This window comes from Alosa alosa, chromosome 4 (assembly GCF_017589495.1).
Source record: "Alosa alosa isolate M-15738 ecotype Scorff River chromosome 4, AALO_Geno_1.1, whole genome shotgun sequence".
In the NCBI taxonomy this organism is placed as follows: domain Eukaryota; kingdom Metazoa; phylum Chordata; class Actinopteri; order Clupeiformes; family Clupeidae; genus Alosa; species Alosa alosa.
Genome location: NC_063192.1, coordinates 1,882,330 through 1,900,098, shown reverse-complemented (window position 1 = coordinate 1,900,098; position 17,769 = coordinate 1,882,330). Strand labels below are relative to the sequence as shown.

At 39.9% G+C, this 17,769-nt stretch overlaps 1 protein-coding gene across 2 annotated transcripts in view; it reads right to left on the bottom strand.

Annotated features, from left to right (window-relative positions):
* LOC125292787 (protein disulfide isomerase Creld1) overlaps positions 1 to 17,353 on the bottom strand; it is a 64,295-nt gene extending 46,942 nt beyond the window's left edge. The window contains exons 1-2 of one of the 2 annotated variants that reach the window (XM_048240211.1): positions 17,178 to 17,353; positions 6,406 to 6,527 (exon numbers count right to left, since the gene is read on the bottom strand). In XM_048240211.1, coding sequence (XP_048096168.1) covers positions 6,406 to 6,522 — 117 coding nt within the window. In that variant the 5' untranslated portion in view covers positions 6,523 to 6,527; positions 17,178 to 17,353. The remainder of the gene's footprint in view (positions 1 to 6,405; positions 6,528 to 17,177) is intronic. The other variant, XM_048240212.1, reaches the window with a different exon arrangement.
* Between the last annotated feature and the right edge of the window lie 416 nt (positions 17,354 to 17,769).

The following is a 17,769-nucleotide window of genomic DNA, read 5'->3' as shown; positions in this document are numbered from 1 at the left end:
TAATGCTGGGTATGACATGTCTGTTCCCTGCAAGCTCCAATAATGTAACCTGACTTTACACTTGAGTCTCGATAGAATCGACTGTTTTGATTCAGATTTTCCCTTTCCACCAACATAATGAGAATTTCAGAGGCAAATATATAAATGATTGTCTTTATCACTATTTTCATTCAACAAAAATATATGCAGAACTGCATATATGTTTTGTTGAATGAAAATATCTATTTTTTTATATATATATAAAAATAGATAGGCTATTTCCCCAGTAGTAGACCAGTAGTAGTAGAGTAGACATTCTCAGTCCATATGCCACAGCAGAGAGAACGTCACTTCAATGAACTAACCGTTACGCCCCCACGCCAGCAGGGGAGACAATTCCTCTAGTGGGCAGTTGAAGACCCGCCCGTCGCGCTTCCACCAGAACAGCTGATAGGATAAACAACAGTCAGTGCGCAGTCAGTGCGCGGCTTGCCGTAGTGTGCAGCGTAGGGCTGGGATAAACGATTATTTTTTAAACGATTAATCTAGCGATTATTTTTTCGATGCATCGATTCATCTAACGATTCATTTTTTCAGTCCGATTCGATTTAGATTCGATTATCTCCCAATTAATTCACTAATAGCAACTTATACATGTTTATTTACATATCTGAATGAAAAAATATGAATTCTTTAACATTGCAATATATGTTTATTGCTCTTAACCCTCTAGGCGCCACGGTCGAGTTTACTCGACAAGATGCGGTACTGAATAAAACGGCCGATTTAGTCAAATAGGGTGTCATATTTCGTTCGACCTCCACTCCACTAGATGGCAGACATGTCATATGTCATCCCCGAGTCGAAAAAGGGGCATGCTTTAAACAAAACCTTCTAGCTACAGCGCATTGAATCAGTGCGTGAAATACCGGAGCTAGTGTGCGTGTGAGCCACTTTGTCAGAGCGATATTGTCAACGTCAGCGAGTATTTGCATTAGATTATCGCCTAATGGCATCAAAAAAGTTTACCTGAAATGAAGTGTTGGGTCTTCTATTCGCGGACCCTGATTCTGAAGGGGAATATCTGCCTTCAGAAAATGACGGTGATTCGTTTAGTGAGGCTTCAGATGCGTCCCTGCCTTGCAATGATGCAGCTGGACAAAGTGAGAGTTTACTCCATAGTTTAGCTTACATCAAGCACAAACGTTGAATCGTTTGCCCAATGTCACTGGTGGGAATAATGTTTCACGGGTTCGGAGTATTCATCGGGAAGTTAGCAGGGTGTTAGTGGTGTGGCGAACGAGGCTGGAGGTAGCCTAATGTCCAGTGATAGCTTCTGTCTTCTGAACGTGTGCCTCTCCGCAATCGCGGCGACAGTAACATGGTGGAGCCTTTGTCTAATGCCACTGGGTATGTTAGACGAGGTCGAAGTGCTCATAGGACAGTTAGGGGGGAACGTAGAGGCAGTGTGGGGAGTCGCCAATGAGAATGACAGTAGGCCTAGTCCGAGAAGGCGCAAAATTCTCTCCCACTCGGCACTTGGCCTTGAGGCAGATCTGGCCATGCTGCTCGCAACAGGAGCAGAGGTGGTGACACGGGGCAGGAGAGCCATTAGGCCATGCATAGTCTATCACAAGATGATGGGAATGCCGGCCCTGTATGGATAGGATATGGATATGGATAGTCATTATCTCTACAGCAAAAGGCCTGCTACATAAAAAAAAAAAAGTGTCAGCCATTTATTAGTAATGATTTACACTGTTGATTATCTATTTCCCTGACCATTTAGGACATATATGTGTTCTTTTTTGTGTGTTCATGTCCTTGTGATGTGTGTGTCTTTGTCAGCTAAGAAAAAAACAACAAAAAGAAAACAAATACTAACATTGTCTCTTGTCTTGTCTCGTCATCTCACTCCTGATCTGTGCCTTGCCGTGGCAAGTGAGCTTTTGAACTAAACAGGTCTTGTCTACTTGTGTTTGTGTGTCATCTGAATAATATATATGTGCCCCATACATGTAATCAGAGTGCCTACTGTATGTAGTAAATGGAAAATCTCTACAGCAAAAGGCGCCTACCGCTACATGCATTTGGTTTGTTTCTGCCATTTATTAGTAATGATTTACATAGTTTGTTTACTACTTAGTATTTACCTGAGCATTCAGTATTGTGCAATATAGCATACAGAAGGTGAGGGACATTTTGGGGGGAAAGAAGTGGTGCATTTTATCATTCAAACATGCGACTTTTCATGAAAATTCTATAATCCAAGATGGCCGCCACCATATGACGTCATAATATGCTAATTAGATATAAACATTTAATCCCTACATAAACTTTGGGTCATCCTTAATATTTCTCTAATTTACAGAAAGTCTCTATCTCTTATCACTTTTAAGATATAGCCTTTTGAAATGAAGATGTCAAAATCGAACGTTTCGGAAAAAAAACTCTGGCGCCTAAAGGGTTAAGATTCCAAAATAAGAGACTATACAAGTGCAAAGTAATGCATTCTTAGTCAGATTCAATAAAGTTCAGTAGTGTATGTCTACTTGAGTCATTTTAAGACGTTCATATGAGAATCCTTGCAATTAACATTAACACAGTTAAAAGGCTGCTGATGTGTGGATGCAATTCATAACGCAGTTAGTTCAAATAACGGTTCGTACTTCTCCTTTGGACAAGCACTTTTGTGTCTTGGAAAACACTTTTCCATTTACATCGGGATTTTGCAAACATTCAGAGTCAATAAAATGAGTCTGAGTAACAAATACAAGCAGCTGCAAGTAAGCATGCTAAACTTGACATCCAAACAGTATTCTAACGTTAGCTTTGAGATACTGCTTGATCGCATACTGTAACTTACCTTAGTTTAGTCTCCTCAATGTACTATGTTGTGATAAGACCTTAGCAGAGTTTACCTTAACTTTAATGCTGCAGTTTTGAACAAATTTGCACAGCATGGTCACGATGCTAAGCGGATTTAATAGCAATTTAGCCCACTGTGTTCTATGCAGTGCTTCTATGTGGCAACAACAATCCTTCAACAACAATCGTGAATAATTTGTTAAATGCACATGCAGAGGAGGAGCAGCGGGCTCGTTACCAGAGAGAGCAGGCGGGGCGAGGAAAGGCTGTGTGAGTAAAAAGTGCAGCTCAATGAAATTATCTTATCTTTAATTTAAATAGTAAGCCTACAACATAGAACATCAATGTGTGGTGGCCGGTTTTGATTTCGTGGTGCCCAGCCACAGATTAGTCAACGTATGGAAAACACTGAAGGTGTAAAATTAAAAATATTTAGCAGCACATGCTTGACGAATCGACGCTCATATTTTGCGTCCGTCATCGATTACGTCAACGCGTTGTCCCAGCCCTAGTGCAGCGGCAAATTCAGAACAGAAAAGCTAGCCTACAGTTTGGTTAGGCTACTACTTCACGTTACTTGGATGTATGTGGATGTGAATGTGGTTCATAAACAACGCGCCCGCGATCGTCGGCGCTCATTCCTTCTAGAAGAGGGGACCTTGAAACGAGCACTTCCCTTTGCTTGAAGGAATGGTGAGCGTTGGATCATCTAGTGTCAGAAAAGCTGTCGAGAAATCAGAGCCGCGGTAGCCAGCCATAGCCTACCAGGGTTCACTCGGAGACACGCTGTAGGCGCTACAAACCGGAGCAATGGTAAGATTTAAGACTATGCTTTCATTCTGCTGCAGGCTATAAGGAAATATATAGGCTACGTTAATAGATACCGATCTTAACTCTACATTTTGTTTTCACAGACTAACTTTGGCCGTGACCTCCTCATTGCTTGGAGCTGTCTGCAAGTCATTCAAGCAATTCGGTAAACTCCAGGTTGCTGTCCATAGAGGACAGGTTGGCTGCTCTGGAGTCGAAAAACTGTGCGGGAGAGACTAACTCTAATGAAGAGAAGACGGGTGCACAATCCCAAGCTTGCAGTAAGAATATTGTAACGTGGGTGTCTTTTGGACTGAGTGCTAGCCTCCCAGAATCCAATGTGTGTGGATGCTGGTTTGTGTAATGTCGGTTTTAGTGAGTGGATGTTTACCATGTCATGTATGTGTTAGCTTGTGTAATCTTTCTTTACGTTGTACCTCATGTATTTTACCTGGTGTATTGTATGTGACTACCCTGTTCGTGTATCGTGCTTGTTTTATTGACTTCCCTTGTTTCCTATGTAATGGTGTCTTGGTATGTCTGTGTCTCTGCTCTCGTTCTCAGCTAATAAACCTTTTGATTGGATAACTGTGTGTGTCGCTATCAAATCGATACAATATGTTCGATTACTGCTAGCTAAGCTAAAAGTAGCCTAAAACCAAAGCTAAGAGTAGCCTAGTAGCCTTGCAAAAGAACAAGTGAGCAGAACCAGTGTAAATTGCTTCATTAAGGGACCGTTCGTTATTTATAAACGGGGTCATGTCTTTTTATTCTTTGTTAAGGGGAGGGTCACCCATCTTTTGTATTAATGAAAACAGCAAAAAATCAAAGTGGCTTGTTTGATTGTTGATTTCTGTCGCCATATAACGTTCTCTTTCGTTCCATAGCTCTCAACATTGAACAATGAAAATAAGGGAGATTTCCCGGGGTTTTCACGCAAAATACGGAAAATGTCAACATTCGTCCCCATTAACGTTGGAAGGGTTGGAGCCACAAAGTAGCCTACTTTATTCACGCCTAACAGCCTATATCCATTTGGTCAACTTTATCCAGCCCTAAAAAGCTAAATTTAACTTAGGCTACACGGTAAACTACAAGTAAAACAAACTTTAAACAGTGTGCATGCTTAACATACTTGTGCTTCATTCATCCACACATCCAGCTCCTAACGTTTTGACAAGCATTTCTAATACCAATTTACCTCGTTCCTGCCCATCTCTAGCTTTGCTATCTCCATCCTTTCTGTTTTTGTTGTTTGCAAAAAAATATATAGGCCTATTTATTGGTAACCAGCAACAAGTGCAATTTGTTAATCGCTGTCATTCTCTCTCCTGCCAACACAAATGTGTTACGTTCCAAGTAGCAGTGCGTAATTCTGCTTCATAAAGTCAGTTTATGGTCTACAGTGTAGTTGGTAAGTTATGGTAGGCCAACTTGGAGTGAATATACGATTCTTTGTCTAGCTGAGTAGCCTGGCAGGTGCGCACGTAGGCATAGCCTACGGCCGAACACTGCAAGCGCTAATGAATCGTGTTCTCACGACAACCACGTCGTTAACTTAAATAGGCCTAGGTTAACATCACACCGAGTTCGCATTCAAGCAAACAAAACGATGATTTGAATCAAAGATTCTAGAACAGAGCTTCCACAACAATGTTAGTGAGTAAATCTACTGAAATGGCCACCATCTTGGTGAAGTGTCATGTGTAAGATCAGAAAGCAGAGGTTGGTTTAAGGGTGGTAGCATAAGTTGATGTGTTTTCATAGCGTGTAAGAGCGTGGGCGGAAGACATCGACAATTAGCCAGGGAGGGTCATGTCATTTTTGAAAATGCTGCTGGAGGGTCGTTGGAAATGACATAGCAGACAGGGGAGGGTCATGCTACTTTTGATTGAAGCACTCAAAATCCCTCCGGTGATCCCGTTTATAAATAACGAACGGTCCCTAAAGTGTATTTTTTGAGTCGATCGAGAAGAAAGAGTGCAATACTTTTTTTGGTGACTATTTTTCAGGTGCGTGGATAGATGTGTTGTGTCCATACGCAGTGCATCGCACAATACTGATAGTCTTTATTAAAGTGATGATTCGGAGTAATTTCATCCTAGGGTCCTTTGCACAATGTCCCCAAGCCAAACACCCTCCCCGAACCTGTTTTCCCTTGGTCGAACCCTGGTCAAGTAGCGCGGTCAGAAACTAATGAGTTTCTGCAGTCGTAATGGTACCAACTTTTATCTCATAAATTACCCCACTAATAATGCCTGAATGGTACGAAACTTCTACAGTGGTACAACTATGTTAGATAGGAAAATGCTTCTGTTGGGTTTTGTATATAAGCTTTTCTAGGGGTGCCAATATTTGTGAGCAACATGTTTTTGTTAAAAATATTTATTTCTTTATGAGATTTTCCTTTTTCTCAGAATACATTTGCTTCCCTTCAAGGGTGGATTTTTCCTCATTGTTTTCATTGTGAGATTACAATAAATCTTCAACGGATTATTTTTTTATACCTGTTTTTAGTCAACTTTACCAAAGGTGCTAATAATTCCGGAGGGTACTGTATATTTTGGATTTTTTTCAAAATCTTACTTCCTGTTTGAGATATTTTTGAGATGTCTTAGGACCACCTAATATTATATTTCACATAATGTTCCCTACTATCGGAATTGTGGAACACATCACATTTAGATTTATTCAATCACATGTAGATTTCTTCACTCTTTGACATTCAGACACATAAAGCAACCATACCTTTATGAAGCTCTGAGTGAGTTTTCGGCATGTTTGGCAGGGTGCCGTGTGCACCGTCATCACATAGGCAAGGGGCATCAATGCCAGAGCAGGTAGAAGAGAATATGACCATGCCATGACTTCTTTCGCAGCCAATAAGGAGAGATAAAAGGGGCGCGCCAAGAGTCAATGGCAATAACTGACAATAACCACAGTTTAAATAACATTACATTAATTACATTTAGCAGTACAGTTTCCTTATCAGATTTTAACCCACTTGCATTTTTTCTACAAAGTAAGCCCATAAAACAGATACAGTAATTTGATTCTTTTTCATTTACACAAATAAGTACATTAAATGAACAGTGCAGTGCATCATAATTAATGTTTTTTTATTACACAGCTCTTCAGAGTGCTGCAGAATGCTCCATTCACTTGAATGGGCCTTCCTAGTGGGCGGTATGACCAAAAATGTATATCACGGTATTTTTCAAAACGGTTTCACGGTATATGACGGTATTTTTTCCCCATGCATAATCAGATGTTTCCAGCATTTTCTACAGGTTGAGAGAGGAATTGCTGCAGTACATTGACTATTGGTCTATTTTACTGTCATGATGTTGACTAACTCCACACTAGTGGTAATGCAGGTTTGCATGGCCCCAGAAAATGATGCTGTTTACAAAGAGCCACTCATGATTCTAATGAAGTGAGGAATCAGAATGCAAAGACAATTGCAGTCAAAATACAGAACTTTTACTGTGCAAATTTCACAAACATCTTGTATAAAACCAATACAAAAAGTAGTGCAACTTGCAATAATTATACTTTTTTGAAAATTATACAATTTAATATAAAACCTATCTGCTAATACGGTTGTAACAATGTTAGTTGTCAGCTCTGCCATAAGTAGTGACTGATCACATTTGCACATTTTGTTGTTTTGCACTTTCTTTTGCACTTGTTCTATAGTTTGTAATAGTCTTTGTTAAAATTGCACAAATTACACAAATATTTTTAAATATTTGTATACTGTTGTATAGTTTGTTTGGTGTTGTTACTTTGTTAATAAATAATTGTTAAATATACAGAGTCTGTAGTGTATCGCACAAACAAGACGCCAACACCCACACCCCTACCGACGGCAACTGATACAAGAACCCCCGCCAGAGACCTACGACCTACCACCTTGACTAACACATTTCCTGCGGGAAACCCTGTTCTGGCATTACAATTAGCCACGGGTATCTTAGATCTTGGCTTAGTTCATTACCTTGGCTTCACTTTGCAACACTGTGCTGTGCGTACAACAGAGCTACCAGAACTCTGTTGTAACATCCAGAATAAAGAAGTATTCTTTCGCAAGCCAGCCTCAGGTTTTTACATGCTCTCTACATTCAGATCTACTCAGTCAACGGTGTCTCCATTTGCAATTAAGGAAATAATTTGAATAGTATTCTTCATCAGTAATGATGCAGTATGTAGGCTAGGACAACAGTGTAACAGAATAAAGATAATATGACATTAAAGGACAAGTTCGGTATTTTACACTTAAAGCCCTGTTTTCAGATAGTTTATGATTAAATAGAATGTTTAAGATTGAAATTTGGACACATGCTGCGGTCCTGAGAATTCCCCAACCTCCACAACGCTGCATAGGTGCACTGGAACAATCCTCCCTAAACGCATTACATTCGTTTACAAAGACGTGAAACTCACCGAGTGGTCAGGGGTGTTCACTGATCTGCTCACACAAAAATCGCTGCAAAAGATGCTTTCCAATAGGTGTTTTACCATTCGTTGTAAAACTGTGGAGCTATTTTTCCAAACGCCTCACACCCATACATTCTTCCGTTGAGAGCTTGAATAATAGACACTCCAGCCCAATTGGTGGCGATAATGCACCTTACACTTGCCAATTACAAGCAAACCACTGGCTGTCTTGAAGTATTTTGCAACAGACAGCTAAAAACGGGGCGGTTTTGTGCAGTTCCGAATTGCGGGAAAATTCGTGGCAAAAAAAGTTGTCACAGACTTCCTTTCAACGATCCAGAAAGGCTAAAGTTGTGGCTGGAATTTCTGGGGTTGGATGTGAGCACATCTTATCAGGATCTGCAGAAAGCTGATCACTGTGTCTCTGCGGTTTGCATTTTACTGAACTTCGCTGGAGGTCGAAAGAAATCGCCCAAAAAGCTCTTTCGCCTGAGAAATACAGCAGTTCCCACATTACCTCCTGGGACGACAGAGCTGGAAGAACTTGGGGTAAGGTTGACATTTTGTAACGTAACGCTTGTAACTGGCGGAAAATGAACTTATTTGTTATGTCCATAACCTGTCATGTTCACATCATAAGTCAACACTAACCTTAGCCTACATGAATAATTTGGCTACATGATTTTGTACGTTTACTATTTTTTTGGCTGTGGAACTTTCATGATGAAAACGTAATGATTCACGTAGGCGATCATTCACATCGTGCAAGTTCCAATTCATTTTAGCATTAGCCATGGACGTGACAATAATTTGGATAGCGTATTAAGGTTTTGCACCTACGTCATAATGTCATGTGACCGTTTGTTTACAACTAGAGTGGTAGGCAAGAATGGTAGGCAAGGCACTGCAGAGAGTGGTAGGCAAGCCTACAACAGTCGGGTTGCATAGGCTACACATAGTTACAAATAGCTTCAAAATTGAAATTTTAATATCAAATATTGACCGGGATGCCGACCACTTGTGTAGGCCCTAACAGTTGGTTTTACAATAAGAAGCAATAAAGATAAAGGCGAACAATAAAGAACAATAAAGGCGACGAACGACCGTTTAGCCTACCTATCCTCGTGGTTGTGGAGGATGATCGTTAGCAGCTGTGAAGTCTTTTATTCTCAAGATAGCCTAATGGTGTAGCCTACTGTCTACGAAGACGTAGGCTAAAATACAACTTTCTACAGTCATCCAAAAATGAATTGCCAGAGACAGGCTATGAAGGGAAAAAGTGCAGCATTTTAAACATGGCAAGATTATTTTTACCGGAACAGTTTGTTCTAATTTGTCTCGTGAAATTCGTGCTTGTGGACAATCACCTATCTTCTGTTATCATGTTTCAAGTTATCATGTGTGTCATTTGATTATATAATCACAACAAATGCTAATAAATGAAAACAGAATAGGCTTTTGTGCTATAGGCTAACGTTACAGGTCACTTAGGCTAACTCCCGTATGTCAAAATAAACTGATTTGATCCTAATAGTTTAGCTTATCACACACAACAACTTAACACAGCAACCTCAAACACCACTGTTGAACCTAGGCTACTGCTTCAGTCATGTAAGAAATAAGCAGTTTATGAATTATCTTTACCCGTTTAATCAAGTCCACATGACCAAAATAACAACATATTTAAAGGCTGAGCTAGCATAACAGCCTAATATAGGCTTATGCTGCAATGGATAACTAATAAAAGTTTCACACAATTAATGAACTTTATCACTCACATTCTGAGTTTTTCTGGGTGGTTATATATCCATGCAGATCGTCTTGGAATAAGCCACCGCTGTTATATGATATAATATGTTACAGGATTCATGACTAACGCCATTAATGTTATGATGCTGACTGACGCTGGCTATAACAGTAGCTTCTAGGCTACCGCTTTTAAAGTCTGCTGAGTCTACTGCCTACCAAAACCTGTCGCTGTTCAGTTGAAGTTAAATGATCAAATATTGTTTGATTTTGTGTCAGCTTTCAGAAGGAAGACATGTTCCTTTCTGGTCAAATTTCACAGCTTCTAAGAAAGGCTATCGCCTTCGTGGTAAACCGAAGTTTTGAACAGAGAAAAAAGTTAGGCTACCATTAGGCTACATGCAGGTTCTCCGATACAGATCAATGCACCAAATCAGGGCGATTTTAGCTTAAACAACGTTCCTGTGACAGGCTATCAAATATTGAACAATGGGATAACGTTTCATCATCACCTTTATTGATGCCTGAAATGTTGACATTGCTGAAATACAGAGATGTAGCCTACTGAGAGGCAGCTGCAGACAATGATGTTCAATGGGTTCAACTTGTCCCTTGCCTACCAGCTGGATGTAAACAAAGCTATAGAACTTAGAATACGTCACATGAAAAACGTTAATAGCCTACGATACCGCGACTGCATAAGACTACAGAAAGAATACAAACAACCCCATATCCGTTTCCGGCGGCGGAGTAATGCCGTACCTCACAGCACATCCAATACAAGTCAATGGAGTTGGACAAAAACTAGGATAAAGCCTGTTGGAAAGAATCTTTTGCTGCGATTTTTGTGTGAGCATATCAGTGAACACCCTTGACCACTCGGTGAGTTTAGCGTCTTTGTAAACATAGGTTTAATGCGTTTTAGAAAGATTGTTCCAGTGCACCTATGCAGCGTTGTGGAGGTGGAGGTGGGGGGTGCTACCACAGTAACCGAAAATTCTCAGGACAGCAGCATGTGTCCAAATTTCAATCTTAAACGTTCTATTTAATCATAAACTATCTGAAAAAAGGGCTTTAAGTGTAAAATACCAAACTTGTCCTTTAACACACATATTATGAAGAGAAGAGAGGACAACTGAACTCCATTCCATTTTAAACCTTTTGTCCCAAGTGATGCAGCATCATGGGTCTGCTTGTTAATTTAAAGGAACAGTGTAGTTTTTATAGGCAGGTACATTATAGTAATGAGGTCACATTATAGTAATGAGGAACATTTAGTGTTACAATAAATGTAATATTTCCTTTTGCAAAATAGGCCCACGCACTTAGGTCTCAAAAAAATCTGAAAAAAATTACCAGGTGTACCTATGTTACCCAGGATGGCATCCGGAAAGGACCACGGGTCGGGAATTGAACCCGGGTCGCCGGCATACAGTGCAGGTGCCCCAGCCAGTTGCGCCACGGCTGGGGCCAGATACAGCCAGTTTTACGGGGGGAGTGGGGTGTCAATTTTGTTCGGCCTCTTTTTTTGTCAAAGTACACAAGCCCACAGCACAAGAACTAAACCATGTAGGAGGCTCACATTCTGCAAGCTGGTACATAAATAGGAATAGTATGTGGCAAAATAGTCACGTTTGGTCTGGATGATCCTGCATGGTCATAGTTGTCCCTCAAAGTTGATCAAAATTGTATTGGAGTTTTTGGATGGGCTCTGTTTAGGCCTTGAGAAGACATTATTGTACTCATCATAGGCTCTTAATTTATTTTCCTTATTGAGATAAGTAGAGACACCCTCACAGAAAGCAATGAACAAAAGCGAAATCCCTTCAGGGTCTGAACAGCAGACCTAACAAGTCTGAAAAATCATTCTGGTTCTCATTTTCACTTTTCTCTTTTTTATTTTCCACCCTGAACATGGGCATGGGCACTCCATCTTCAAAAAAACTCCTGAAGACCCAGCTCTTCATAGAATATATCCTCTCGTAGCACTACTTACAACTAGTATTGCTAATTCTATCACTTATCAGCTGACTAGAACTGACACTTGACTGTATAAAAACAACACTCACTGACGCACTTGTTCTTATTGTACTCTACCTTTTAAATTGTTTTAAATTGTTCTAGAATTGTTGGGAAATTGTTTTTCAAAAGCTTTAAAAACTGTTTACCATGTTGTAAGTCACTTTGGTTAAAAATGCGTCAGCCAAATGTAATGTAATAAAGGTTTACAACACAAAGTGTCAGGTTGTCTGTAGTAACTGAACCATGAATATGCCACCAAATAAATAAATACCTAAATTGCCTAATATTAACTTCGCGTGGGAATCAAACAGATGCTAAAATAAACTGCATGCATGATATCCTGACTTGCAGCGAAATTTGCTTTACTTATACTATTAAAAGAGTAGTATAATGATTGTAGGCCGATTATGGTATCTGGCTACTGTGTTATCTTGCTACTTGACAGTGAAGTTAGCATGATGAGGACAGACATTTAAATTAAACAAACTGCTTACACAGGACATTTATTTGTGAATGTATAGAACATGTAGGCTACTAAGTGAAATAGGTACTTTTGTATCCTTCTGCATGTTTAGCCTAATGTTTTGCCACGCCGAAACGTCAAATATAACATAAATGTTCTAGGAAATTTTGATGTCTAGGCTGATGACAGTTCAAAAGTCCCTTGACAGTTTGTGCAAATAGAGGGTAATTTGTGTGCTGTAAGTGTACTGTAAGTTGTGCTATAACCCAAAAAGGAAAAAGGACCCAAAGCTGTCATCTTTGCCCATCCTGGAGATAGTTAACTACGTATTGCAAGTTAACAGGTGTGATTATTCAAAATCCCCATTATCTTCCTATACTATTCACCTTATTCCGCCATGCCCATTTTAGATATGTATTTTCTTCCAGCTTGTGTGCAATATTCCAGTCGGCTAGTTCCGGCTAGTTAGCTTCATTGGGATAACACGGCAGAAGAGGATGGAGAGGCTAACTTAGGAGGAAACGAAAAATGCCATCAGCAGGTCAGATGGCAAGATTGTACTTCGCCACTCAAGGCTATTCACCTCTACCAAGTGGGTAGATATGCGGCGGTGGCCTCCCGTATTGCATGGAGATATATTTAAGAGACGGACTGGCCATTCTCAGCACAGTATGTCAATTGTCATAATATATTCTTATATAGTGCTTTCTTTATTTTTACCCAAAACCCAATGCATTATCTGAGTATTTATTGTCTAAAATGCTAAAACCAAAACACTTACTGCGGGCCGTATTACAGAAACTTCCTAACTCGCAAATCCTATCTTATCTGTTTGGTAACCATGGTAACTATGTTTAGAAAGTCATTTTAGAACAGCCACTCCTAAGTCAGTGTTCTCCTAACTTCAGATAGGAAAGGTGTAGGCCTTTTACAGAAAAGTCTTAAATAACCAAAATCATAAATAAACATTCCTAACTTTAGGATTACCCATAACATATGATGCCAGTCATCGCGATAGAACTCTGCTATCTCAATGTATCGCAATGGATGTAGGGCTACTGCTAAACAGGAAGTTCGAACACAAATGAAGCGAAGATGGCGCCGCCCATGTTTGCCCTTTTTTGTAGGGGAACTTCAGAGGTTTATACAAATGGTATGAACTGAAATTCAAAATAAATTAATTTCATTCCCCTGATCAATATATAAAGAATTTGGCTAAGAAAGGTTTCGCCGATGAAAATCACTGGTGTTGAGGGTCCATGTAACGCTTATCAGTTAAATTTTCTATTGAAAATGAAAAATTGGATTCAATTTTCTAAAATCGTGTTTTTTTTTGCATGTCAATAAATGCATATTTAGGATTTTGGAGTTGTATCCTGATTTTGTATTTGTGTAACGGTTGATAGAAAAATGGATAATTGAAAAATAGTAACTGATGTTGTTTCTATACGTGCCTGGGGCTGCCTAAGACGGGCATGGTCTGAGTGCTGATTGGCTGCCGAGGGCCAAGTCCCACCCCTCACCACGCTTGCTTTACATTACATGGACAGAATAGCTGTTTGGGAAGTCTACTCGGATTTGCCTATGGTTTCCCTTGTAAATGCACATTTGATTTGACAGAAATTATGTGATTATGTATATGATAGCCATGGTGATTTACTGTGGTGCGTAAAATTAAAAAGCTAAACAAGCTAGTCTACGTTACAGTTGTCTGACTGTAGAAGTGAGACTGTATGAAGCTATGCATGGCCAGAGCGAATGACTGCTTGCTATGCGAGGAAAAAACGGGATTTATCAAGTTCAACGCTGCTCAGATCATATAGCCTAGGCCTACTATGCTACCGGAGCATCTAAAACTATACTCTACAGAAACATTTGAACACATGTTGCACAAATTCCTCACAGCTCGTAGCCTATCGCTGAACTCCTACAGTCGGACATTGTTGTATTTTAATCTATTTCAGTGAAGTAGGCTACATCACTACTATTTATGGTTCTCAAACGACATGCTGCATATCTATCATCACAGCATCATATGGTGAGAGACTTCTGTCGAACGGCAAAACCTGCACAAGCCATAACCCTTGAATGCAAGTGTGGTCAAAATTAATCCAAGACAACTGGTGTGAGACTGCAGCTTTATTCACGACGCCGGGAGCATGTTACTACCCACATGAAATGTCAAAGTAACAAGCCCACACATCTGTGGGTGAAGCCAACTCTTATACCTTACCCCTCACCCTCCATTAATCACTTAACCATCTGGTATTTTAACAGAGATAAGAAATGTTTACGACCCCCCATCCTGAGGGTTACCCACAGTGAAATGTTTACAACCCCCCCATCCTAGTTCGGTGACACAGGGGTTAATTTAACTAAACATTCCCACATAGGAGTTTCAGAAAACACAAGGGTCAGAGTAAGGAGATGGCAATAAGATTTCACTACATGTATATAAGGTATACTAAACATTCAATGAGAAAATAAAAAATTATCCCACACAAGCATGGTAAAAGTTATTTAACTGATAAGTGTTACACGGACCTGTTGAGGTTTTAAATTATTTGAGAAGGTATTTCTTATAGCCTGGTGTGCCACTTGCACTGGTTTAGTTTCAATGGAGATGGAGAAGGTATTAGGCTGCGTAGATTCAACACAGGTCCATGAATCTTGCCAACTTCATGTTTTTGAAGTCAGCTGTGCAAGACTGAAATAAGCGCAGTGGCAGCACAAGTAGCGGTTGCTACTGTGTTTTAGGGACACAAAAATGTAATTGAGTGGTATTGTTTCCAGCAGGTATCCAAACGTAAAAGTGGATGTGGCACTGTTAGTCATGCTGGCTACAGCTGGATACTTCTCCACGAAACAGATTATTACCTTGACGAAAAAAATTGTGATATTCTTGTCTCGCCAGATCTCATGGCATGAGATCTCGTCAGATTTTTACTTTGACGAGAAACATCGCAACATTTTTATATAGCGAGATTTCGCGAGATCATATGGCACGAGATCTCGTTACACCTATTCCGTAGTAGCAGAGCCCGTTTACGGAGAGCCGGATCACTCCCTATTAACTCCATTGTACCTGCAATCTGCTGCAGTTCCGCTAGGGGCGAATAAGTGCAAAAACAATGGGGGTCTATGGAGCTAGACGGCTAAATGTGTCTCTTTCACCTGGTTGTCGTTGAAAAATCAAAAGTTGAATGAACGAGTACTTGCGTCCTTTCGATTTCTTTCAGGTTGGGTCGTTGTTGCCCACAACACACTACCTTTCTGCTAATGAATGACATCATTGACGCATTTGAAAGGCTTTTTAGAACAAATAAGCCCCTCTGCCCCCTCTTTTGCATGCAACATTCAAATTTCTGGGCAAAAAATGATATCCCGAGAAAAGTGGATTTGAGGGGTACAGCTCCATAGACCTCCATTCATTCTGCACTTATTCGTGAGCGCCCTCATGTGGAACCAGAACAGGAACTGCAACCATGCAGTTCAGAAACCGGAAGTTTCCCGAGAGTGGGGGTTCTCCCCTTATTAGACATTCTCTGGTAGTAGTGAGTGTTAAAAACATGCGAGGTAGAAATTTATTGCGTACATGTTGTTCCTATGATACATCCTATGATATATTTAGTTACATTGCTAGCTCCCTGACTTAGAACGACCCATTGTTGAAAAGAAAACGCAACCTCAAAAAACCAGCTTACAGTAAAGATCTGTGGTTGGGTTTACGTGATCTTACTGAGCATTTAAAAATGGGCGACCCTGAATTTCCCATCTAAAATACATAACAACAAAAATAGTTTGAAATAATGCTAAATATATTAGCTTTCCTGAAACCAACTGCAACTGAAAGAATTCCTGCGAAATTCATAGAATAAAACTTAAAAGTAGGCTAATCAGCTGCTTGTGCAAAGTTGAAATCAAAAATATAATATAATATAAGCCTGATGTTACACTTACAAATATGAACTAGCCTGGAAATATATATTTATTTTTTTTCATTAGAAGAAGACTGCCTGGAATCTATCCGTTTTGCATTAAGTTGGAAGTATTTCAGCAAAGAGCACCTTCTGATTACAAAGTGAGTTTACCCATTTGAGGAACTCCGAAGCCTGTCTTTAGAAAAGGAACAATCAGAACAAGAGCAAGAGGGTTCCTGTGCTGTTTGGACCATAATAATAATAATAATAATAATAATAATAATAATAATAATAATAAAAAAGACGAGTGTCTTGCATGCACTGTAATAATGAAGAAAAAGCCACCAGATAACAATACAGCGCACACTGTAATGATAATAATAAAAAAGAAGCCGCCACCGGACAGTTACGTCTGTAGCCTGATGATGATCACCTGCACATGTTTTGTATGAAATAAAACAATAACAGTACTAAAGCCCACACATATCTTAGCATATGTCGGTGACATGACTTATTTGTTTATTTTTACTTTTATCCTCACTTACAAAACTCTTCAACGCACTTTACTTTCCCACGTGTCCCATGTGTAGACATGCATTTTATGGGAATTATCAGCTGCAGCATCACCAAGCCCAATCAGATTTTGCAGACGAATCTTGCGGGTAAGTCGTAGCCTACACTAACAGGAACTGATCTGTAATGATGGTTTCGCGATCCTCTGTTTTTAATTCAGTGCCTATGTTTGAAAAAGAGAGCATTTTACGTGAAGCCTATGACTATTGCGACAGATTGCTTATTGAGATCTTAAAACAGAAACTATGTGTGCATTTTCATATTCCGTGCTAATGCAGATTGTAGCATTATATTCTATGGAGAGCTAGCAAGACTGCTATAGGTTTTGTCTAAAAACGTGCCACTAGATCACTTACCTTCCAGATGTCTGAATCACGTCAAGAAAGTCCGCACGTAATTGCATCAAAATGAATAGCTGCTTTCAGCTGCTATTGTTTATAAAAAGCTCCGCCAAATCCTTTATCATAATTTCATTGTGTGCCCCACCTTTCATGGCTACGGTTTGAGGCTGTGAAGTTTTCCGGTCTGCCCTAATAGGACGAAAGCTTACAGCCAATAATGTCACGCCCGCAGTATACTACCAATCACATCACGACGGGTGTGTGTCATCCTAAAAGCTTTGATAACATGCGTCGATTTTCAGACAGGTTGCTAGATGAAATAATATAACGAACAACGATTTCCGGAACTAATCAAAATAAGGTCATTAACAGAAGGCCTATCATGTGAATGTAACCTGTCTGTGCCGGAGTCAGTACCCTAGGCTAGCCACAGAAAGGGGGTTTGATAGGGCCCTACACTGATCCACAAAATGAATAGACTAGGCCTATAGGGCCTACTACAGTCTATAATTGCGATCGCAACAATTAACGCAAATTCAGCAAATCCCCGCGAATCGGGGTGACTTCGCAATTTTGTCCAAACACCCCAACTTTTTCGCAAATCTGA